Source organism: Nyctereutes procyonoides, unplaced genomic scaffold (assembly GCF_905146905.1).
Source record: "Nyctereutes procyonoides isolate TBG_1078 unplaced genomic scaffold, NYPRO_anot_genome, whole genome shotgun sequence".
NCBI lineage: Eukaryota > Metazoa > Chordata > Mammalia > Carnivora > Canidae > Nyctereutes > Nyctereutes procyonoides.
This window is the reverse complement of record NW_026575140.1, coordinates 18,843,733-18,869,577: the sequence shown is the minus strand read 5'-3', so window position 1 is coordinate 18,869,577 and position 25,845 is coordinate 18,843,733. Positions and strand designations below refer to the sequence as shown.

Sequence of the window (25,845 nt, the reverse complement as noted above, 5' to 3'; positions counted from 1 at the left end):
GTGTGGCTGGCCTTGTGCAAAGTGTGTATCTCTGCTTGTTATTTACTATTTTTTTTTATTTATGATAGTCACACAGAGAGAGAGAGAGAGGCAGAGACACAGGCAGAGGGAGAAGCAGGCTCCATGCACCGGGAGCCTGACGTGGGATTCGATCCCGGGTCTCCAGGATCGCGCCCTGGGCCAAAGGCAGGCGCCAAACCGCTGCGCCACCCAGGGATCCCTTGTTATTTACTATTGATGATATCGGAATATGGGATATGCATCAAGTGACAGTAACAGTGTTGACTGTAGAACGGGACTATCGCGGTTATGTTTTGTGGATCTGTAAAAGAGACACAACTGAAGTATTTACAAATGAAATGATAACACAGTGTGGGGGCTGCTTTAAAATATTCCAGTGAAGAAATGAAGAAGAGGGGGAAAGGAAAGGAGGCACGTGGGCGTGGAATGGAGGACAGGTGAAATAAAATTGGAAAAAACAAGCATAATTTCCTAATCTGAGCGATGGGTACATGGTGATCCAGGATGCCAGTCTGTCCACTTTTGTCTTTGTCTGAGATGTTCTGCAATGGAATTTTTTTGAGAAGCAGATTAACTGAATATTGCTATGAACTTAAAATGGCTCTAAAAAAATAGTCTATTAAAAAAAAAAACCCAAACAATTAAATAAGGAGAAAAAAAATAGTAAAGGGAACTCCAGTGACATATATAAAAACTTTAAATATACGGGGCACCTGGGTGGCTCAATTGGCTGAGCATCTGCCTTTGGTTCAGGTCTCAGGATCCTGGGATTGAGCCCCACATCTCCCACATCAGGCTCCCTGCTCAGAGAGGAGCCTGCTTCTCCCTCCCCCTCTGCCCCTTCCCACCCCCTTGTGCTCTAATAAATAAAAACTTAAAATTTTTTTCAATATCTATGTGAATATGCAGGTATATTCATACTCATACACATCCACGAAGATCATTACAATCTGACGAATTCTGGGAAGTAGGGTTCCCATCCCCATTCACAGAGGGAACTGGGGAGCAGAAAGGTCAAACCACCGACCTAAGGTCACACAGCTAGAAAGAGGATCTCAGGATTCTCTCAGCTGAGCTCACAGGTTCTCCACCATGGCACTACTGACATTTGGGGTCGGGTAACCCCTTGGTAGGGGGCTGGTGACCTGTGCATTTCAGAATGCTGAGCAGCACCCTTGGCCTCCACCCACTAGATGCCAGAAGCCCTCCCAGTTGTGACAACCAAAAATGTCTGCAGATATGTCCAGTATGCCCAGTTGGGCAGAACCACGGTGATGGAAAGCACACACCCGCCCAACACAAAACATCTTCGCTCTGCCACCAGTGTGGAGCCTGAACACAAACACTCCAGGAGACTTCCCAGGGTGTCATCTGCTTAAGGACAGCTGTGCTGACCTCTCCCCCAGAGGACCCGGCAGGCTCCTCCACCTGTCACCTCTTCCCATCGGCCAAGGAGGGCTTCCGGGAAAGTACACCGGCGATGAGCCAGGAGAAGGAGCAGAAGCCAGGAGGTGGGAACAGACCCCTGCAAGCCTGAAAGGCTCTCATTCCCCCCTCCCGCGATGTGCACCTGGGACAAGGACCCCGATGAAGCTGTTTTCTTTCCAGAGTCTAACCCACCAAAGTGGCACTGGGCAGGGAGCACCCACATTTCATGACAACTGCAGGCCAGGTGACAGGTGGGGGAGAAGAGGAGACATCAGCCCAGGCAGCTCCTCCCAGCTCCCCCAGCCCTGTGTGCCTCTCACCTGTTGCTCATGTAAGAGAAAGCGCTGGAAGTCATGCAGGTGAACAGCAGAGGCGTCCGGCCGGTCAGTGTTGCTGCCCTCGGGGAAAGGGAGGGTGTTTAGAGAGGACACACTCTACAGAAGCTGTCAACCAGGCGGCCTGCCACCAGACACCCTGCGAGTACCCCCGGGGAGACAAGGTAGCAGATGCCACATCCCTGATCTGGGAAGAGGCAAGGAGGGACCAGAATCTGGGAGGGCAGGGCCCCGGAATCTGCACTTAGCTGCTCCCAGGGGCTTCTGGGGCACCCCGCAATCTGCAGAGTACCACAGGAGTGTGGCCTTGGGGGACACAGGGCAGTAAGGACATGGGTGACCGTGGAAAGGTGGGGGCCCAAATCCAGATTTGGAGGACCAGGGAGGCTTTCTGGAGGATGCAGCAGCTGCTAGTGTCTCAGAGAATGAGGAGGGGCTCACCAGGAAGTGGAAGGGAGCTCAGGCAAAGGGAATCACATATGCAAAGGCCTAACGAAAAGAGAAGTGGGGGAGACAGAGGGGGAGAGGGGCAGACCTGAACCACACAGCAAATGCTTGGGTAGGGCAGGATGTGGACAGCATCTTGGGGGAGCCCATACGGGAGAAGCGAACAGGGCCCCATCAGAGGGTCTCCTCAGAAGCCACAATGCAGAGCTTGCTGAGCCACCGAGGGCTCTGAAGCAGGAGTGGGGGCCCAATGAAGCCCCTCAGATTCTGGGTGGATGGGGAGAATCAGCCTAAAGATACAAGACACAGGCTTTGGGAGCAGACAGGTCCACTGGTGGGAGGATTTTCTGTTTGCGATGAGAGAACTGTTCACCGGCATACACAGAGACTCCACCTCAGCCAGCAGCCTGCTGCTGCTGTAGAGGAGGTAGTGGCTATTGGAAACCTGGGACCTCACGGGACTGGCAGAGTAACACTGGTTTCTATGGAAAGTGCATTCTGCAGAACAGAACTTTCCAAGGAAATCTGTACTTTACACTGAGCATCTGCAAGATGTCTGTGTGTATATGTGTGAGGGGTCTTTTATTTTGTTTTTTAAGACTTTATTTGAGAGAGAGAGAGAGAGAGCGTGGGAACACACAAGTGGAGGGAGGTAGCAGAGGGAGAAGCAGACTCCCTGCTCAATCCTGGGGCTCCCTCCCAGAGACCCTGAGATCATGACCTGAGCTGAAGGCAGACACTTAACCCACTGAGCCACCCAGGCGCCCTGAGGGAGTCTTTTGGGGGGGGGGGCAGGGGTCTTTTTAAATACAGGAAATACAACACACTTTCAGCTTGTTCCCTTTACTAAAGACTCGGGATTCAAAAGTCTATTGTCTTTAATTATGGGTGTATTTGTAAACTTCTTTGCTAACCAGCCTGATGATCTAACACTAACATTTTCCTTAAAAGACGATATAAGAATAAGACTTGCTTCATACATACTTGCAGTTTTGAGGTTTCTGGTTTAGAAAGGGACAGAGGGATTAGTTGCCAGAGTGTCCTCATCAATGAGAGCAGCTTCTGAAAAGCAGACCTAGATCAGCGCACCACAAATCATCTTTAGGTGCTGTTAACTCCAGGGCAAACATATCTCCCAGGCAGAGAGGCCTGGGAAACACAGAACCCCTTCATAAATCCCTCACCTGGGGAATTTGTAAGAACAGTAAAGATCTTGGGGCGCCTGGGTGGCTCAGTCAGTTGAGCATCCAACTCTTGGTTTTGGCTCATGTCACAATCTCAGGGTTGTGAAATCAAGCCCTGCGCTGGGCTTCAACCTCCGTGCAGGGTCTGCTTGAGATTCACTTTCTCCCTCTCCCTCTACCCCTCCTCTGGCTCACTTGCACTCTCTTTAAAATAATAAATAAATAAATCTTAAAAAAAAAAAAAAAAGAATAGTAACGGTTCTAACAAGTCCTGCAGCACTTACAGTATAATAATACCATTATCACTATTTATAAGCTCTTTGCCACCTCACACACTGCATGAAGCACTTTAATATGCTTCGACTCATTTTAATTCACTTAAACCTGCTTAACCAGGAAGTTCCCAAACTCCTTTCTGGGAAAGCAGGTCCTAAAGCATATAGGCTTCTCTATGAACCTTCTGGGCCACCCTCCCACCACACCACACATCCTGTTGCTGTTCATGTTTATCCATGCCACTGGCTCAGGAAAGCCAATTCCCCAGTAGGAGGCCTTGCCCCTGTGGAGATCATTGCCCCTTGCCTCTGTGGCTTCCCACAGAGGTGGCCCTCCTGGAGGCAGGCAGCTGGCCCAACTGGGAGGACCCACATAGGCACTGCTCTGCACAGCCACCCTGAATAATACCCCAGAAGAGGTGCCTCACCCCAAGATGAACACGGAAGAATCTTTTTTGAATTCATCAAGAATCTGAAATAGAAAATAGAAGAAAAACACATAAAAAATAAGAACATTGGACAAGTCAAGACAATTCAAACGGAGAGTTTATTAGAAAATCGCAACTGGTATGATTTATAAATATTCAAATATGGCAGAAATGTAGGAAGTATAAAAGTCTTCCTCACCCCCTTCTACAAAAAAGGTAGAAGTCTTCCCCACCTCCTCTTTAGTCTTATTCCTGAGAAGCAATCTTAATAATTTGGTAGGTTTCCTTCTAGAATGTGTTTGATGGATATTCATTTAATTACATCTTATATTACATCCATGTCTCCAAACTTTTAGCTGTTGATTTTAGGCTTTACTTATTATTCTGCAAACCCCATATAGTCCTTTATATTCCATACTGTGTACATCACTGATTTTCTGCCATTAGGCTCAGTATTACAAAGAATCTCCACATACGTGTCTATTTTTGTCCTGCTGCACAGATAGTTCCAATGGGTAGATTCTTAGACAGGAAAGCACCTGGACGGGTATGGGGTGTGCATATTAACTTTGATAGATTGATCAAACTGCTTTCCCAGCAACGGTCCTGCCCAGACCCCCAGCAGAAAACGCAGAACCTTTTCCACACCCTCCCTGCTACATTTCAGATCTGTACTGCTTCAGTGAGCTAACTTTTCATCTTCAAACTCAAGAGAAAAAAAGAACTACTGGACAGCTTTGGTCCTGCTCTTTGCAGCCTGCTGATGTTGTGACTATTGCCGTAACGATGGAGCGCTCTTCCACCAGGGAGCCTGGTGTGACTTTCTCCCCAGCTTCTGCTGACACCAATGCACTGCGAGCACCTTACACATGCATGTGCACGCACACATTCACTCATACCGTGTGTCTGCTTCTGGGGAGGTAGCATTACTTTAGTGGTCTTAAATGAGACTGTGATTGGATAAGCATTTGAAAAATTCAGAGCACAAATGGAAATGCAGCCACTGGCACGTTACAAATGCTAGTGATATAAATACCACTCCTGCTCTGGACTCCCCAGTCCGCTTGCCAAGCTACTTGGAGTCCAGGATGACACGTGGAAAACCAACATTCTGCAAAAGGTATGTATCTACAGGCCCCTGGGGAAGCATCAGGAGATCTGTGTAAGTCTGTGCATGTATGTGTTTTTTTTTTTTTTTCTGGAAAGATGATCTATAGCTTTAATCAGCATCTCAAAGAAATAGGTCACCCAAAAAGGTTAAGAGCCACTCTTTGAGAAAAACTCAGAAGTACTTCCTTCTATTTACATGTAATTTATAGCATAGCTATTTCTTTACTTAAAAAAAAAAAAAAAGGAGAATTTGGGGCAGTGCATGCTCTTTGTTATTTGGACTTACTTGGCACTTAGATCACTAGATCAACCTAGTATTTAAGGCCAGATCCCTTCCAAACCAAACCCCGAGACTGGTTTCCTTATACCTGCAGAAAACCTGGTCTGGGACTTATCCTCAATTACCCACTCTGCTAGACCCTAAAGCCAGCCAGTTCCTTTACTTCTTTTCAATGAAGCACAAAAAAGTGCCCCACCCCATTTCAGCCAGGTAGACAGCTGGGACAAAGGAAGAGCTCCTACTGCAGAGACACTTCCAGAGCCAGAAAACGTGGGGAAAAGAAACACCCAGCTTCCCCTCTTGTATCCTGTATCTCCATCCTGGTCACCCCATTTGCTGAACCTGCTGGCAGAGGCACCTGGGAATGTACTTGTGGGAATCAGCCCCTCAGGGTCCAGAGAGGGGCAGAAGGATTGAAAGCAAAAAAGGCAAGTATTACCAACCTGAGGCTCCCCACTTGCATAAGCAGAAGCAAAATTTAAAGATGCAGCACAATAGGGCAGGTGTGGGGATGGGGGTTCTGGGGAATGGAAGGCAGAAGGCAGGAGGATTTCTGGGTACATCCAACAGAGCAGCCAGTCATGTATCCACCGCAGTGGGAGGGAAGAGCATCACAAAGTCCCTTCTGGACATTCCAGTGTGAGATGCAAGGCAACCTGGCAGTTAGATGGGAGAATCTGGCTAAGCACTGGCCCTGCCTGGCAATCACCAACCTTCAGACACCAAGAAATCAAAGATCCAGCCAAAGATGTTGTGAACCCATGGATAGCGAGGTAAGAGGAGAATGAAGACAGCGTAGTATCCCAAAGCCAAGTGACAACATCCAGGAGAGAGTGACCAACTGTGATCCATGCCACCCAGTGGGCATGATAAAGGCCAGAGGACCGACCAGTGGCTTTCACAATGTGGAGGTCCCAGTGATATGACAGGATGAACTGCCATGGGGTGGGAGGCTTGGATACATGGCTGGGATAGGCTCAAGAGCAGAGAGAGAGATTGGGGAACACAGACAGCAATTCTGATGGGGCTCCTGGAGCAGGTTCCTTCACAGGGCAGAGAAACAGGGCAGCGCTCCAAAAGGGAAAATGCATCAGGGAGGGCACTCTATCAATGGAAGAGGTTACAGCATGTGTGATGGCTACAAATGTGGCCCCCAAAAGATCTGTGCAAGCCCTATCCCCTCCCTCCCCACCTGTGAATGTGACTCTATTTGGAAATAGGGTCTTTGCAGATATGATCCAATGAAGGCAAGGTCCTCCTGGATTAGGGCAGGCCCTAATGCTATGAGTCGTCCTTATAAAGGGGACATCTGGAGCTGGCACAGGCCAGGACTAGGTGGCCACATGATGACCAGTGACAGAGATGGGAGCGATGTGTCTACAGAGCAAGGAGTACCCAGGATGGCTAGCAAATACCAGAAGTGGGGAGAGAGGCAAGGTACAGATTCTCCCTGGAGACGTCAGGGGGCATCAGCACTGCTCACACCCCGACTGCAAGAGACAGAACCTGCTTAGCTGGGGTCTGTAGTGGCAACACTGGGGAACAAACAAGGCTTGTTGGGAGCTGATGCAGGGCAGCCTCAACCCCAGCTCCCCATCCCATCAGGAAGGCACTGAAACAAACCCCAGTCAGATACAAGAAACAGGCTCTGAGAGGACCAGCAGTTGTTCCGAGGTGACACATCTAGAACGTCAAAGAGCCAGCATTTCAACCCTGATCTATTTTGGCACTTCTCCACTGGCCTGCACAGTACGTGCAAATGCACACAAAGTAAATAATGACAACCTAGCAATGAGAGAACATTCTAGATGCTATAGGCACATAGTGGAGAGACAGCAATTAAGTTATTCTATCATTACTGTGCAGGGTTATGTGGTCAGAGTCTATCAAACCAGGATGTGTGGCTACAGGTAATATCCCCTCTGGCCCCAACGAAAGATCAATGAGGTGAGGGGAGATGTCTGTTTTGTTAACCACTGTGCCCTCCTGGCTCAAACATTTGTTGAATGAATGCCTAAAATAATGGATAAATAGAACTAAAGGCTACAAGTTACCTCTGACTTGTGATTCCCTGGAGACAAAAAAAGGGGCTCCATCTTGTGGATGGAGACCACAAGAGCAAGGGCCAGAGGTGTCAAGGTCAATCTGAGGTCAGGGAATGAGTCTCCCCACAGAGGGATGGAGGGAAGCACACCCTCCATAGTGTAATATACCTTACACACTCTGCTTAGTGGGTTACATGAGCCATTTGGTGCCAGGGGGCCAAAGGGAAAATGACAGAAAAAGCCAACCAGAGATTCCACAGCTGATTTTTGCACTTTGGATGCTTCTCCCCTTCCTACCCTCCTCACGCCCATTAGAATAATGTGCGCTATTCCCTGGAACCCTCAGCCACAATATCACCACAGAATGTGACTCACTTCACATATGCTTGCACCCATGTAAAAAATCTCGAAGAGTAAATATTAATCTTTCTACTAAAAATATAACTATATAAGGTTTGAAGACATTTCAATTATCTTTTTATTTGTACGCACTTCCTACTTCTCTACTTCTCTGTTATAACTATGTGTTATTTTGATGATAATGCAACTTATCAGAAATGAATTTCCAATCAAGTGTTGCTTGGTCAGTGAGGTACCAAAGGACCCTCCGGGAAACCCACTGACCCTGACCAAGATGGTCCTTTTGAGGCAGGACAGGGAGCAGAAGACCACAGCCAGCTGTACTCACTTCCTCCAGAGGAGATTCTGGCTCATGAAAGGACAAGCTGTCCTGGGGGGCCAGCTACTGGGTGGCTGCTGTCGATGAGCCTTTTTCATCCTCTCAATTAGCCTGGAGGATGGATACCATCAACCCTATGTAACTGATAAGACTGAGCATCTGGAATCTTAATACCGCTGTCAGCTACGAGTAATGTGAAAGCAAGATTAGTGCCACCTTCAAAAAAACTACAGCTATTTTCTCTTTTAATAGGCCAAGAAGCATTGAAGACGCCTACATTTAGATCCCAGGGGATGGTGATGGATGGTGGAAGGCTGTGTGTTTGCCTTCTGGTACCTTGCAGGGTTGGAAAGGCACTTGTTCTTTGAATCACACTAGATACCTTTGAGAGCTGATTATTATTTGTGAGCTGCTGGAGAGCAACTGTGGATGCTGGGTTTATGGGAACCCTTGGTGGACAGACTTTTAACACGGCCCCAGGATGTCCTTCTCCCAGTATTCACACCCCTGCATGGTCCCTGCCAACTTGCAAAAGTAATGGGATGTACATGATCATGTGTCTATGACTACATGATGATGCTATACACGACCGAGCACCTGTCTTGCCACCTTTGAGGAAGCCAGCACCTATGTAGGGGAGTCCCATCCATTATGGAGCTGTGGGCAGCAGCATCTAGGAGCTGTGGGTAGCCTCTGGCCAGCAAGAAACTGAACCTTCAGTCCCACACCTGCAGGGAACTGCATCTTTCACAACCTCATGAGCTTGGAAGCAGATCTTTTCCCACTTGAGCCTCAAGATGAGACCACAGCCTCAGGCTAAACTCCTATGAGACCCTAAAGCAGAGAATCCAGCCAACGCATGCCAGAATGCCCGAGCCCCAAAAGCCGAAAGAATAATGCACATCGTGGTGATGCTGCAATGCAGCTAATACAGAACCGTAACACATTTCCAAAGGAATCTACCGGAGGGTACAGAGAATAGATGGTACGAAAGGACAGGGGGTATAAGCAGATGAATAAACTGCTACCTGACCACCGCATCCCACAGGGGTGAAACTCAAGTCCTGGACCAAGAGCAAGAAGGAAATTAGGGAGCCATCCTCGAGGATGATCAGGGCCTGTAAGTGCCTCCTGCCCAGGCGCCACTAACCAAGGCAGGCCTTCCTATATTTGGTGGGGAGGTAGCGGAGGAACAGTTACGAAGCTGAGCATTAAAGCATTCGAGGGAGAAATAATACAATGCTGGGTTTGCTTCAAAATTACATGAGCAGAGGAAAGTGGATTAAAGCAAGATGAAAAAGGAGTCCCATGAGTGGATCATTGGTGAAACTAGCTGATGGGTACATGGGGTTTGCTACAGTATAGCCTCTGCTTGTATATGTTTGAAATGTCCCTTGATACAAATGTTTTCAGAATTAAAAGCAAGTATCAGTGGCTGGGCACTGAAGTTGGGCAAAAGGGAACTCAAATCCTAGCTCTGCAGCTTTTGAGCTGTATAACCTCTAGCAAGTAAGCTCTCTGAGCTTCAGATTCTTCATCTGTAAAATGGGAATAATACTGGTGCCTCTCACACAATTGTCAGGAGAACTAAATGCATGGACAACACTCAGCACAGCACCCAGCCCCAGCGTATATTATAGTTCACACTTAGGAAACATTTGCTATGATCTCTATTCGTAATATTGTTAGTACAGCCTAGCTAGAGGCTTATCATCGGGGACACACATGCAATTAAATTTGTCTTCCTGCTGCTGCAAAACTTTTAGAAGTTTTGAAGCTTGGCTGTGGAAACATAAGCAGGTGCAGCTAACTACCTCAAGTTGGAAATCCATAGCTACTGATGAGCAGGAACCCACTCCTGGATCTAGTCTGGGGGGCGAGGGGGAATTGTCCATCACCAGGGGGAGCCCTGTCTCCCCAAAGGAGCCTAAGAAATCCAGCTGAGCCTCTCAGAGCACACAGCTCTTGCTTTTCTGTGCTCTCTGTACTGCCAGCAAGGAGCTCAAGAAGCAAATTATATGCTGACAGAAGGGGAGGGGCATTTACCTACACAAGAGTAGTGAGGTTTCTCAAACTGGCCACTATCTATCTATAGAGCTTGGGGCTTTGTTATTCAAATTACAAGTCAGTTACACCCTCCAGTGCTGGAGATCAAAAGCCTTTGGGGTGTGGCAGGCAACATAAATTAGTAGAGAGAGCTGGGACTGGGCCGGGTCGGGGGTAGGTGGGAGCTGGGCAAGCCAGAGAATGCTTGCTTCCTTCCTACTCAGATGTCCTCATGGGGAACTCAGGACCCATATATAGCCACATGTCAATTTTTTTTCAGAAGCAGCAGAAAAATCTAGATCTTAACATGAAATCTCTTAAGTTTTAAATGTAGGCAATTCATTTGAAAAACATTTAAACCATTAGGCCAAGTCTAATAGAATGCAGGCTGAATGGGTTCTGGCCAAGAGAAGGAGCCTCTGGTACAGATGTTTTTTCCTCTCCAAAACTGGGCAATCTCTAAATTACCCCCAGAGGATTCAGCGATTCTGCAGAAATTGGACTCAAATTTCTCCTCAACCTCCTCCCTCTCAAACACACACCTTAGCCTTAAAAAGAACCACAAAGAAAGTAGAGGTTGAAATAAGTCTTAGGTGGAATTTTATCATGGAAACAGACCATCAATGGGTTAACCTATGCTGGCAGATGAATTAGCTTTGGTGCAAACCTTATTCTCAAGCTTTGCCTGCCATCTGTCTGATGAGACAGCATCCTGAAATTTCAAGGCAACTGATTATAAAAGCTGTTATTTGCAACTACTTATCTTGAGTGAATCAAGGTTTTCTCAATCCTGGTCAATTGCATAAGACACCAATTGTCATTATTCTGGATTCCACTGGTACATTGTCATCAGACATTTTCATTGTTCTCAAGAACTGATTACAAATAAAACTTACAGATTTTAACCTAAAAAGCTGTTTTGATCAGCTTTTATGCAGCAGGTTTTTTTATTAAGTTTTCATAGAAAAAAGGAGAGGATGGTTACATAATTTAAAATGTTTTATAACCAATGACCTAATTTAATATCTTCATTTTACAGAGCTAGCTGAATGAAGGGGGAAAAGATGGCTTTCCCCAAAATCACTTGTGGTCAGCCAAGGTCAAGCTGGGGCTGAAATCCAGGTCTTTCAATCCCCTGTACTCTATTTGGCAAACCAAGAACTAATATGTGAAAATTAATACAATGCAGTGTAATGTTTTACTCTAAAAAAATCATGTATCTTTCCCCAATCTAGGCACACTGGAGATGCTGCTCCCATGTCTTTGCCTCAGATACATCTAAAATCCTACAGCCAGTGGTCACCTAACAAGAAACCTCATCCTGTGCCCACCTGCAGGACTGCATGCAGAAAGCAATTAGTGTCTTCTAGCGACTTTGTTGTATTTTTTTTAATTTTTTATTTATTTATGATAGTCAGAGAGAGAGAGAGAGAGAGAGAGAGAGAGAGAGGCAGAGACACAGGCAGAAGGAGAAGCAGGCTCCATGCACCGGGAGCCCAACGTGGGATTCGATCCCGGGTCTCCAGGATCGCGCCCTGGGCCAAAGGCAGGCGCCAAACCGCTGCGCCACCCAGGGATCCCTGTTGTATTTTTTTTAATAAGTAGGCACTACACCCAATGTGGGGCTTGAACTCACAACCCTAAGATCAAAAGTCATATGCTCTACCAATTGAGCCAGCCAGGCACCCCACCTTCTAGTGACTTTCATATGCTTATCACTGAATATGCCTGTACTCTTGACTTCCTCCCATCCCAAGCCCTCATTCAGTCGTCCCAAGAGCCTGGTGGGGCAGGAATCCCCAACCCCATTGCACAGATGAGAAGACTGAGGCTGAGAGCCTCAGATCACATAGCTAGTTGGAGAAACCAGATCTCTGGCTCCAAGTCCCACATCTTCTCTGCTCTGCAGCTCTGCTCTGGACCTAGTTTTGCTACCTGCAAAGCCCTCCTTTGATAACAGAGCCTCCTGTTTGTGGGGCATGCACCACTCACCAGGCACTGTGCTCCATACACTGCACTGAACCCCTTTGTTTAAGCTTTATACTTTATGGGACTGTGTGTGTGTGTGTGTGTGTGTGTGTGTGTGTGTGTGTGTAAATAATGTGCTCTTTGGAACAAGTCAAAGAAAACTGAGGTGTGCAAAGAAAAACGCAATTATCTCTGCTGCCCATCTTCCCAAACCCCTTCAATACACAGACAAGATCAACATTAAATGCAAAGTGTGTATCCTTCCATACTTCTTCCCTGTTCATAAAAACACACAGAGACATATGGAGGAGGATTATTATATCCTGGTTTTGGTTCTGGTTTTGTTTTTTCATCAGACTTAGTTCCTCGGGTGAATCTGCTGCCAGCTTTGCTCACAAAATATCATGAACATCCCTCCAGATCAACAAACAGAGAGACTCAGTCAGGCTTCTTAATCAGCTGCATAATGTTGCATGGTATGGATGGACCATAATTTCACTCAGCTATTCCTCTACTGAGAGGCATGCAGATGGCTTCCAGGTATTTTGCCAGAATAAGTAATGCTGCAACAAACAATCTGGTAATAAATTCTAAGGTCCCCATGCCCTCATTTCTCTCAAATAGAGTTCCCAAAATGCCACCGTCAGGTCAAAATGTATGCACATCTTAATTTAATTTTAAAATGGCATATTATCTTAATAAAAAATATTCTCATAAATATTGAATAAAAGCATTTTAAAAAAGATCATACACATAATCCCTCAACCCAGAGATGGTTACCCTTAATGATTTGATAAATTTCCTTCCATGAGGAGATAGTGCAGCCAAATTATCTGAACTTGTTTTACTTTCATAGGCTGAAATTAAATTCCAGACTTCTCACGTTCCTTCCATTTCCCCCACAGCTCTCTTGCGCGACTACCAATCTAACAGATGAAACGAGGACGTCACGGTCATTCCCACTGTGTCTTTCCTTGCTGAGAGGGGACACTCAACGGGTCTCATGGGTTTCTTAGGGACACGCCAGACTTTGAGGCACAGGGGAAACAAACAGAAACACTGATCATTTGCTCAAGAATTGTCTTACCGACTTTTGCTGCTCAAACATAAGTTTTTTATAGAACAGGTGGAACTGCTCAAAGCTGAGCTCATCTTTGTGTGCACCAATTTCCTGTAAATTAAAGACAAAAAAAAAAAAAAAAAGTGACCATGCGATCTCTTACATCCCCCACCAGAATGCCACCTCACTGTTACCAGGTGGAATGGCTCTTCCACAGCTCTGGCCAAAACCAAACTCACATTCCTCTGAGCCCAAACTGTCCACGGGTTTCCTAATTTACCTGCCTGGAGAACACACCCACCAGGGGCCCCACCAGGTAAGATCCTGCCCTTGAACCCCCTAAATGGAAGCAACTCAGCCAGAATTCCAAGAGCTGTGATGCAGAACTCTTCCCTCTGGGGGCAGAAGACACTTCCAAATCTAGACCCAGTGTAATAAGGTCTGGGCAGACAGGGCATTCTAAAAGCATGGGAAAATTAACCAAGCCTTTGGAGTTAGAGTTCAACCCCAGTCAAGGCTTGTCCTCTGAATTGCTTAATGGCTTTGGATGATTTACCTGATCCGTTCAGATCCTCAGTTTCTTCATCTGTAAAATACAAAAACCACCACCCACTCCCACTCCCTAGGACTTCCTCCAAACCAGACCAGTAACATCTACATATTGCCAGCTCAGGGAAGCCCTGATAAAGAACAAGATTCCAAAGATGTGGTGATCAATGGTAACGCTTCCCACTGTCTCTGTTTCTGCCTTCCTGGAATAGTTGGAATGCTCTAGGCAGGTCAAAAGATGGCTTGGTAGCCACTAAGTGGGTGAACTCTTCCAAGAACTCACTGGCACAAATATGAATGCCCTTTCTTGGCTTGAGGAAGCCTATGACCGGGGCTGCCGGCAAGCAAGTGGCAAGGTCATGTGAGTCCCACAAATGGAGCTAGGGAGATGGAGCATCACTGGCTTCCTGACAAGATTCAGAATCTCTCTGAGCACCAGTCGGGGGGGTGCCTAGGCATCATCTCCACCCTTACACCATTCAGGAAGACCCCACTTGCCCTACCCTACGCCGTCACCCTTGGGGTGACTTTACCCACTTTACCTCCCAACAGCGTAATTACAGCAGACCACATACAAACTCAATGATGAGTGGAAGGAGGGCTGGGTAGGAAGTTGGGGGAAAGCCAGAGAGGAGCCCACTCTGACAGCTATATTATGAGGGCTTGGATACAGAATACCATGCTCTTGACAACCTTACCTAGGGAACCTTTCATAATATTTTCCGAAAGAAACAAATTTGTTCATGTTATTTGAAGGAGAGCAGGCTGTGGGACAGTGAATGAAGGGAAAGACCGCACTCGTGGGTCTCACCTAGGAAGGCATGGATGGCGTGGATGACGTCCTCACCTAGGACTGCAAACTGGACAGATGTCTGGGCTCTCCCAGGCACCCTTCAATGGGGCTCAAAGGCTAAGTGACCCTCGGTTCGCAAAATCGCCACGCCAAGAAGCTACGACACTTACCACAAACTTATCTTTGAGGAACTTGGCACTGTTCACCTTAAAGTTGACCAGGGGTAAGATGGTCTTCAACTCTCGGAGGCTGATGCTGCAAAAGAGGGAAACCTCAGCTCTAGCCGCTTCAACTATGGAGGGCTGGGCTACATTCACCCTGCCCTCCGGAGCACCCTCTATGGGTAGAGAGACTGGGGGACAAGAGACCCTGGATTCCAGCTGAGTCACACAAGGCTGGTCTCCACCCTTCAGGGAGGGCCAAGGACTCAGGTCACATAAGATATTCACAGTGTGAGCAGAACATGGTGGCAGGAGGCCACATAACCTCTGTGGATAGGAGATGTCCCGGGGCTTCAAACCAAGGGGAGCGACTCACCAAAGGCCGGAGGGGAAGGGGAAAGAGCCAACCCTATACAAGCCCCTACTATGTGCCAGGTTGCCCTGCGGGTCATCCAGGCAATAATGTTACCTAAGCCCTCACTCCATCTGACCTCTGCACACACACAGGAAGCATTACCCACCCTTGGGGTTTGAACAGGCAACGGGAGAGGGGTCTGCTCAAGGTCAAGGGCTGGGTGACAGCAGAGCCCAGGTTTGAATCAAATCCCAAAAGGTATAGTCACGTGGACCACATCACAGAAATCTTCCTGCGTGATTTTCACCTGGGCCAGGTAGTAAGTTCAGGTGCAGAGGAAAGAAGAAGGAGAAAGCACATTCAGAGCAAAAGAAATACCCATAGTAGCACCAGTTACCAACAGTAGCAGTGGAACTTTAACAGCGCATATACAATGCCAGGCACTGCTCCAGGGGACAGACACAGACACGCCTTCCATGCTCTAACGACCGCATGAGGTGGGTACTGTCACCATCTCCACATTCCCGGTTAGGACACAGGCTCAGAGAGATCTGGGGCTAGGACGTGGAACAGGGACTCCAGGGAAGTCCACCTGTAACCATTGCATTTTCCCGCCTCTCCAGGAATAGCATGAACAGTGTGGAGAGGTGTGGGGTCAGGGTGGTCAGTCAAGGGCGCAGGATATAGACCCCTGTGGCTGTAGAGCTGAGAGCGAGACTAGAGCGAGACTAGAGCGAGAGAGGGTGGTCTTGGGGTGCTGTTGGTGTGGTCAGAGAAAACTGCTCTGTGTTCTGCAGCCATCAGTCTGGACAGGGCTGTGCATAGCCAAGGAAGGAAGCCTGCCCAGGATGTGGGCAGAAAATGGCCCAGTTTCCCCCAAACTGTCAACTCAGCTTCTGCCGGCACATCCAGAAGAAGGCAGCACATTACAGAAGAAGGCAGCACATTATGCTGAGCAACTGCCTCTGCAGACAACTGAGTGGAGCTCCTGGCCATCCCTGTGTCCCCACCTCCAGCCTTTTTACCTCTAGTCTAACAGCCTCCCTAACATCAGACACCTATACCTGCCAGATGCTTCCCTACCCCCAACTGCTTCAGGGGCAGCAAAAAGGGTTTTCCCAGAAAGGCTGAGAGCAACACCTTCGAGCCGGGCTGGCTGGCCAGAGAGTCAAGCAGGCTGGCTGAGACCCCCTTTCTGACCCAGCCCCCGGGGTGCCCAAGAAGAACGTGGCCAGGACCGGATGAAAGGAGAAGAACAGCAGGGCCTAGCACCACAAGAAAGGGCAAGGAGAGGGTCTGGCCAAGCTGGGGGCCCTGCAGGGCTCATTCAGGACCAAGGAGGAGGTCAGAGTCCCCTCGGGAATCCAGAACCTCCAGGCAGAAACAGGGTCAAGAAACCTCCCCACATCCAGGTATAGAGACAGGGGCACTGGGAGCCAGTGGAGCAAACACAAGATCTGGGGCCAAGAGACTCTGAGCAATGGGGCACCCGAATCCATCTGCTCCAAAAGTCCTACCTTATAGCAGAGCAATGGAGCTGCCAGGTGGGGACCCAGAGCTTCCTTAGGCTCCTGTGCCAGGACCTTGCCACTCCCCTCACCTCCCTGCCCCCCAAGCTCCTTCCTCATTCCCTCCTTCCCCAGACCTGTGATCTGTGCTGCACTGCCTGACCCTGAGCCAGGACAGGCTCGGTAACTCCCCAGCTGCTGGAGGGGAAGAATCCAGCAGCCCCCCACTACACCCCTTTCCCCGTTTGGAACTTGCCATCATCAGATGAAGAGAGTGCCTCGGCAAGGCTGCATCCAGCATCCAATGACTGCCGCCCTCCCGGGACATCAACAGAGGACGGCTCTGCAGGTCATGGCTGTGACCCACAGCAGCCCAACTCCTGCTACTACCCACAGGTGTCCATCCCCCACGCCCTCCCCAGGAGACTTCCCGCACACAAACCCCCAATCCCCATCTCAGATTGTGGTTCCTGCAGGCTCAGCCTGTGACCATGGGTTCGGAACCAGGGCAATTCTTCTGCAGAGGGAAGGCAAGAAACAATCCCTGCCAAGGGCCACAAAGAGCCCCTGCCTCCGCTGTGGCAGGCATCACTCCACAGTCGTGGCACCTCCCCGTCAGCCTGGCACCGTCCCAGCTCCCACAGCATCACGCCCCAGCAGCCTTTGCCATGCCACCGGGGTTGACAGCCCCAGTAAACTTACCTGCCACCCAAAGGCTGGACCCACACCTCCACCACCCCCGGCTTCTCAGCTGTACAGACAGTCCTACGCCTTTGTCAGTACTCACCAGAAGCTGGGCATCTAAGCATTCTCACACACCAACCCACTGTGACCTCACCCCAACCCAGGGAGGCAACAACTGTCAGCCCTCTCTTACAGAGCAGAGGCACTGAGGCACAGAGAAATTAAGGAACTTACCCAAACTCACAGAACTAGTAAGTGTTAAAGCAGAGATTCAAATCTCACCACTGCCCAATAAAACTTTTGACAATGATGGAAATATTCTAGATCTGGGCTATCCAATGTGGTAGCTACTAGCCACATGCAGCTACTGAGCATGTGAAATGTGGCTAACATGACCCGGGAACTAAATTTTTTATTTAATTTTCATTAATTTAAATAGCCACAAAGAGCCAGGGGCCACCATATAGTACAGAGCAGCTCTGGAAGCTTCCCTGGACCAGCAACACCAACCTCAGCTGGGAATTTGGTAGAAATGCAGATTCCTGAACTCCAGGCCAAACCTTGTGAAGCAGAAACTCTGCAGAGGAGACAGTACACGCCTAAGGCCAAAGCCCCCCAGGCGGTCCCAATGTTCTAGGCCCACAGCATGAGCTGCATGATACCTACGTGCATTCCTGCTGAAGGAGAGACCTGGACCCGCATACCTGCTTTCCACCTGCAACCGCTGCCCCTTCTGCCTCCTTGAAGACCCAACAGTCTTCCCTCTGCCCCACCCAGCTTCAGCCTCTGCAAATCCCATGTTATATGCTCAGCGGCAAAAAGCAGAGGAAGGAAAAAAAAATCTGGAGACAGGAAGACAAACTGCTATGAGCCCTACAGGCTCCTATGCCTCCACGGGACTCAGCCCCTGTGAGCCTCACACCAGGTAACACAATTCCAGGGACCCTCACAGAATGTTCAGGGGATGGGGTGGGGCTTTCTCAAGGAGTATTTGGATTACAGAAATGCTCACCTTTTGCATCAACCGCAGAACCAGAACCTAATACTTAGATAACAGATAACTAAACTCTAAAGGCTCAAGACTGGGGAGGGGGAGTTACCTCTAAAAAGCCATGAGTTACTGTTAAAGCACTGACACCTGTGACTCAGTCTCCCCAGGCCTGGAAATGTCATAAGGAAAGCTTCCAAAGCTAGAACATTCCATGTTTTTTTTTAAAGGATATTATTTATTTATTCATGAGAGACAGAGAAAGGCAGAGACATAGGCAGAGGGAGAAGCAGGCTCCTCACAGGGAGCCTGATGTGGGACTCGATCCCAGAATCCCGGGATCACACCCTGAGCCAAAGGCAGACGCTCAACTGCTGAGCCACCCACACTTCCCAGAACATTCCATGTTATGTCTAGGAATGACATAAGGAGAACTTTCTTTCATCCGACGAACACTAGAAAGACCAAACCAGCCAAACCTTTGACTTCAAGGAGCCCCCATCAACACGAGCAGCAGCAGGAAGGTAAGACTCAGGGAAAGCCAAGCATGTCTGCTCAATGGGGGACCATGGAGTCATGGCACACGGCCAAGAAACTTACAGTGACCCCAAAGATGCTTCTCATGAGGGTCACATTGGTGACCTGAACATAGGGAAAAATTAGACATAAGTTAAATGACAAACAAAAGACAACTTTTTGAACCAAATATCAACTTCCCGTTGATTTCTTTCTTTTTTTTTTTTTAAGATTTTATTTATTCATTCATGAGAGACACAGAGAGAGAGGCAGAGACACAGGCAGAGGGAGAAGCAAGCACTCTGCATTGAGCCTGATGTGGGACTTGATCCTGGGACTCTGGGATCACGACCTGAGATGAAGGCAGACACTCAACCACTGAGCCACTCAGGCATCCCTTTTTTTTTTTTTTTTAAAGATTTTATTTATTTGACAGAGGGAGGGAAACAGAGCAAGCAAGTGCACAAGCAGGAAGAGGAGCAAGCAGAGAAAGAGGAAGAAGCAGACTCCCCACAGGGAGCCCAACCCAGGGCTCAATCCCAGCACCCTGGGATCACCACCTGAGCCAAAGGCAGCCACCTACCCATCTGAGCCACCTAGGTGCTCTGCCCACCTTGGCTGGTTGCTCTCGCAGTCACTGACATCATATTCCTGAAGAGTCGCAGGAAGTACAGACAGTCTTACCCTTTAACATGTTGTGAAAACAGTTTAATCCTCCCCTCCAAAGTGGGCTGGATTCAGCAACTTATTCCCAAATAATGGGGATGGTGACTTTACAAAGGAGAAATCTTCCCGATACTACCTTGGCCAGGTGATCAAGGGTTACATGGCCACTGACGAGCCCCGCAGAGAACACGCACCACTCGATGTGACAATGGGATGAAAAAGACCTTCACCTCTGCGACATTCTTCCCAAACACCCGCAACCTCAGCCTACCCATCACTCCAGCCTCATCATGACAAAAAGGTCAGACCCACCCCAACTAAGGAACATGCTAGAAAATGCCTGGATGTACTCCTCAAACTGTCAAGGGCAGGAAAGACGGAGACACTGACCTGGCTCAGGGGAGATCAAGCCGCAGAACCACGCAGTGGGACAGAGGGTCTGGGGATAGATCTCAAAGCAGGAAAAGCATGTCAGGGGAGTGGGGGGAACTGTGAGCTCCAAATCAAGCCCCAGGCTCAGTTCAGAGTCCTGTGCCAACACCTGTTCCTCCTCAGGCCTGACAAACATGCCACAGTAACACCTGAGGGGAGCGCAAGAGAAAGCCGCAAGGAAGGGTATTCAGGGACTCGATGTGCTATCTTTGCAACTTTGCTCGGGAAAGCTGTCCCCAAATTTAGAGATTAAAAAAGAGGAAAAAAGATCATATGTGTAATTGGATTTTAATGAAGTAAACACTGAAGGTGGAAAATACTGAAATTCGATGTAGCTGGGGTTAACGGTGCTTACCATTTAATATCTCATTTAGACAGATTTTTTCCAGTTTCCAGTATTAATAAAATTTTCTATGATGAACATGAATTACTTTCATTTTTTTTCATCTGTGTGTGCTTTTTCAAAAGGTAATGCCAAATGAGAGTGTAAGAATGAAAAATAAAAGGTTGTCTAGTGGGATCCCTGGGTGGCGCAGCGGTTTGGCACCTGCCTTTGGCCCAGGGCACGATCCTGGAGACCCGGGATCGAATCCCACGTCAGGCTCCCGGTGCATGGAGCCTGCTTCTCCGCCTCTCTCTCCCCCACCTCTGTGTGTGTGTGTGTGTGTGTGACTATCATAAATAAATAAAAATTAAAAAAAATAAATAAAAGGTTGTCTAGTTCCTAGCCCACGGTCAGCCCTGGGAAGCAGAATATGGTCTAAAATAGTTAAGGTGAATATTTCTCTAGAGAAGATGTGCAAATGGTAAAAAGCACGGGAAAAGATGCTCAACATCCCTAGCAATGAGGGAGATGCAAAACAAAAGCAAAATGAGCTACTACTTCATACCCATTAAGATAACAATTATTTGAAAGAAAGAGGGTGAGAGGGAGGGAAGGCAGGAAGGGAGGAAGAAAGGAAGGGAGGAAGGAAGGAAGGGAGGTAGGCAAGAAGAAAGGGGGGAAGGAAAGAAGGAAGGCAGGGAGGGAGGGAGGGAGGGAAGGAGGGAGGAAGGAAAGAAGGGAGGGAGGCAGGAAGGAAAGAAAGGAAGGAGGCAGAGAGGTAGGGAGGTAAGAAGGAAGGAAGGAAGGAAGGAAGGAAGGAAGGAAGGCAGGCAGGCCGGGAGGGAGGGAGGGAGGGAGGGAGGGAGGGAGGAAGACAGGAGGGAAGAGAGGGAAGGAGGGAGGGAGGGAAAAACAAGCACTGGCAAGCCAGTGGGAAGGCCGTAGCCCAGAAGCCCTGGAGTCCTGGAGCCCTGGGGTGGGACTGAAGGCTGCAGCCACCGTGGGAAGCGGAAGAGCCCACGTCTGAGGACGCAGCACTACCACCAGTGGATTCAGCAATCCCACTTCCGAGTAACGCACACAGGAACTGAAAGCAGGCGCTGCACACTCGGGTTCACAGCAACAATAGTCAACAGCCCAAAGCGGGAAGCCGTCCAAGTGTCCATCAAGAGATGGACGGATCTACGACACGTGGCCCCCACCCACAGGGGCGTACTATGCAGCCTTAAAAAGGAGGGAAAGTCTGATACCTGCTACGGGCACGTGGATGAACCGTGAAGATGGGGTCCTAAGTGTAACAAGCCAGTCCCCCAAAGACAAATAGAGCCTGACTTCACCAGCACGCAGGACCCAGAGCTGTCACACTCGCGGAGACAGGAGGTAGAGCAGAGGTTATTAGGGTGGGGAGGGAGGAAATGGGGGGGACTGTTTAAGGGGGCAGTTTCATGCGAGATGAAGAGCGCTCTGAAGAGGATGGCGGGGAGGGACGCACCACAGTCTGAACGCACTTGCTCTCACAGAAGTGGACGCTGCAAGTGTAGGTTTTATGCTGTGTGGATGTTACCACAATCAAACCCATCAAACTGATTTTACTTCCAGGCTGTGGGGTGGGGGAGTGGTGGGAGGGAAGATTTCTGCCTTTTACTAGCTTTCAGGAACACAACTTATAAAAAAACAAAAGCAACATCAAGCAGTAATACGTAAGCCTCCCACCGCAGCTGGTTTGTTCTATTGAGTGGCACCATATTATTCTCAGTGGTCCCAAGGAACGCTGCTGAGGGGTCTCTGTATCTCTGCGTAAAGGGGTAACCTTTTAAGACAAAGATTATATTAACAGCACATCCTCAGAATACATTTTGAGAGTTTTCTAGTAGCGCAGAATTAAATTGCACCCATGTGAATGGAGGCTATTTAGATCCTACGTGAGTAGAAACAGTTATTAAATAAACTAAAAGAGGGACACCCGGGTGGCTCAGTGGTTGAGCATCTGCGTTTCACTCAGGCCATGGTCCTACATCAGGCTTCCTGTGAGGAGCCTACTTCTCCCTCTGCCTAGGTCTCTGCCCCTCTCTCTCTCTTCTCTCATGAATAAATAAGTAAAATCTTTAAAAAATAAACAAACAAGCTGAAAGAGAAAAGCTTTGAGTTCATTCAATAACCACTGTCTATGGGACGCCTGGGTGGCTCAGCAGTTGAGCATCTGCCTTTGGCTCAGGGTGTGATCCTGCGGCCCAGGGATCAAGTCCTGCGCATGGTGCTCCTGGCAGGGAGCCTGCTTTTTCCACTGCCTATATCTCTGCCTCTCTCTGTGTGTCTTTCATGAATAAATAAATAAAACCTTTAAAAAAAAAAAAAAGCAACACTGTTAAAAGGTAAGACTTGGAAACCCTTTCTTTTAAATCAAACGACATGAAAATAAGTTGAAAGTTCAGGCCATAGTTTTACAGTGTGGGGGCTCCTTTTGCATCGACTCAGACAGTCTGGTGCCATACCTGGCAAGCTGGGTTGCTGCAGACAGGTCAGATAACCCCGCTTGGCCTCTGTGTCCTCAAGAAACGGGTCAAAGGGTACCGAGCTCAGTGGCCTGCGAGCATTCCAGAAGCATGCAACATGCTCGGCACGCTGGCTGGTGCAAGCCGACTTCTCAAGGAGGGCCAGCGGCCACCGCTCTGCCCCAGGTGCTCCACAGGGAGACAAGGTGTGCAGGCGACAGGAAGGCCCGGGAGCCCGCCTGCCTCCCGCCGCCAGAGTCTTGCTGTGCCTCTGCCACTCCTTTGTCCTCCTTCAGGAAATGCCACCAGCCACCAGCCGTGGGCGACAGGAAGGGAGGAGCATAAGTCAGTTGCTCTTTCACTGGTACCTTCCTTGGTCAGAGTTCCTTTTGGAAAAACTCCCTCCCGGCCTCCCAGAACCACAGGAAAGGTGGATCTTCCACACGATGACAGGGCAGCGGGGCCTCTGCCCATGCGGAGAAGGCCCAGGAGGGCGAGCGGGAGGCATCGAGGCAGAAACAGACCTCCCCTCTGCCGAGGGTTCTGGGCCAGCCAACGGAAAGACGGGTCTCTATGAAGGCTGCGCAGGAACCCATTCTGAGCAAGACAGCTGGAGGGAGGCTGCCCTTCCTCGACAAGACGGAGGGGGACCCCCAAACCGAATCAACGGCCCTATAGCACCCGTGCATGGAGAGGGGGCCTGGGAGGGCTCCCTCTGGCATCCCTGTGCCAACCTCAACAATGAATCACCCCGAAGCCACCCAGAAAGGAAACATCAGGGAGGCCCCACCTCGGAGGCTGAAAGAGACCAGTGTGAACCAAGTCCTGCAGTGCGGCCTCTCCAGATCCACCTCCTTAACGCAGGCGTGCAGCCTGCTGCGTGGGACCGCACGCAGCAAACACTGGCACACGGAGGAGGGAGGGAGGGCGGATGGACAGGGCGACACGCGGTGCACTTCTGGCAGACCTAAAAACCTTATTGAACGTTTCACCACTGGTGGCGACTGTTTCTCCATCAGCCCCTCGGACGGCATATGTGGAAGAAACCAGGAGACAAGCCCAAGCTCTGAGATCACCAGGTGATGGAGCCTCAGAGGTGGAAAGGGACACCAGGGAACAGCTGGAGAGCTTAGCTGCCGACATCTCTCAACAAATAGAAAGAAGGAGAATCTTTTAAGATTTTATTTACTTATTCTTGAGACACACACACACACACACACAGAGAGAGAGAGAGAGAGAGAGAGAGAGAGAGAGAGAGAGAGAGAGGCAGAGACACAGGCAGAGGGAGAAGCAGGCTCCATGCAGGGAGCCCGACACGGGACTCGATTCTAGGACCCCAGGATCACACCCTGAACTGAAGGCAGATGCCCAACCGCTAAGCCACCCAGGCATCCCAGAAGGAAAATCATTTAAAAAAAATTTAAGGAACACCTGGGTGGCTCAGTGTTTAAGCATCTACCTTTGGGTCAGGGCGTGATCCTGGGGTCCTGGGATCGAGTCCCGCATTGGGCTCCCTGCACGGAGTCTGCTTCTCCCTCTATGTCTCTGCCTCTCCCTGTGGGTCTCTCATGAATAAGTAAATAAAATCTTTTTAAAAAATTAAAAAATAAAAATTTTTTAAAAAGGTCTTGTGCAAGGTGAAAATTATACAATGATTTTTAAGTGCTAAGCACAGTGTGTGTGGCAAACCGAGTGCTCCATAAATGGCAGGTTTTATCATTACATTATTAATAATAACTGGAGCAGGGGTGTGGGGCAGCTCAATCAGTTCAGTGTCTGCCTCTGGCTCAGGTCATAGTCTCAGGGTCCTGGGATCGAGCCCCAGGTCGAGCTTCCTGCTCCACGGAAGCCTGCTTCTCCCTCGCCCTCCGCTGCTTCCCCTGCTTGTGCTCCCTCTCTGTCAAATAAATAAATAAAATCTTTTTAAAAAAATAACTGGATCATAGCCTAAAAAAAAAAAATCGATGAAAGAATGTTCGATCTCACTCAAATAAATACACATTTAAGCAAACACCTGCTGTTGCCTTTCACGCATCAGATCACCAAAGGTCTGGTGATACAGGACACGGTGAAAGGGGTGTCCCCTTGCACCACAGACAGAAATACAAATTGCTATCACCTCTTTCAAACTGTTAGACCAGAAAACACTTCGCTGCTGGGATCCCCCCTCTAGGGCTTTATCCTGTTTGTCTCCTCCTCACACATGCTTACAAACAGAGAGACCCAAAGTTCTCCAAGTACCAGTATTAGTGGTAATACGAACAGGCCAGGAGCAATTCTACGTCCATCAAGAAGGAAATAATTTCTCATCAGTAAGGAAATAACACTGCCAAGTCCCAAGGTCAAACCTTGTTTGTTATAAAAAATGTCTGGCACAGAGCACCATGTGTGCTGACGGGGAAGGGCCCCAAATCACACTATTCTGAGGAACAAGTACATTGAATTACATGTTTTCGTGTCTCTCACGTCCCCCAGCCAGGTCTACCCGGCCCGTTTAACTGCCATGAGTCACCCTGGGTTACTGCTTTATGGTCAACCTCTCTCCAGCCACGAAGTAGGGCAGGCACATGGCGATCTCCTTTCTCCCTGGACACAGAAGGTGCTCGAATGTGAGAGCCTCAAGGATAAGATCCAAGGGCTCTTATGCAGAGACAGCTTCTCTGCCGAGTGGCCTGAAAATCCACAGAAGTAAGGCCCCAGAGAAGTGAGGATTTGTCACCATCAACCCTCAGCGCTTGGCAGAGCATCTGGGACCTCGCTGGTCCAACCAGACTTCACGGGGACCTTTCCACACCACAAAACATGCTCTGACTGCCTTGCACTGATCCAAGAAAGAACGTCAGAGGCCAAGATGATCTGGAGAAAAACCACAAAAACATGAACACATCCTTACCTGTTTCTTCTGGTTTGGTCCACTGAATAAATCTGCTTTCTCAGCCAACTGGGAAGAGAGTTGAGACAGAGACAGTTAGTAAACAGCAGGAGTCTCCATCAGTTCTATGGAATGGGGACAAAGGATTCTGGAAACAAGAAAAGCTTTCCAACTTGCTAACTTGAGCAGCTTGGGAAG

General features: G+C 48.8%; 1 protein-coding gene and 1 non-coding gene across 2 annotated transcripts in view; both read right to left on the bottom strand.

Moving 5' to 3' along the window:
- PLCG2 (phospholipase C gamma 2) overlaps positions 1 to 25,845 on the bottom strand; it is a 151,646-nt gene that overhangs the window by 66,491 nt on the left and 59,310 nt on the right. The window contains exons 5-9 of the mRNA XM_055306868.1: positions 25,669 to 25,716; positions 14,819 to 14,903; positions 13,334 to 13,417; positions 4,119 to 4,162; positions 1,770 to 1,842 (exon numbers count right to left, since the gene is read on the bottom strand). Of these exons, the coding sequence (XP_055162843.1) occupies positions 1,770 to 1,842; positions 4,119 to 4,162; positions 13,334 to 13,417; positions 14,819 to 14,903; positions 25,669 to 25,716 (334 nt within the window). The remainder of the gene's footprint in view (positions 1 to 1,769; positions 1,843 to 4,118; positions 4,163 to 13,333; positions 13,418 to 14,818; positions 14,904 to 25,668; positions 25,717 to 25,845) is intronic.
- On the bottom strand, positions 11,890 to 11,962 carry TRNAK-UUU (transfer RNA lysine (anticodon UUU)). The gene has a single exon. It is a non-coding gene; the product is annotated as a tRNA-Lys (tRNA).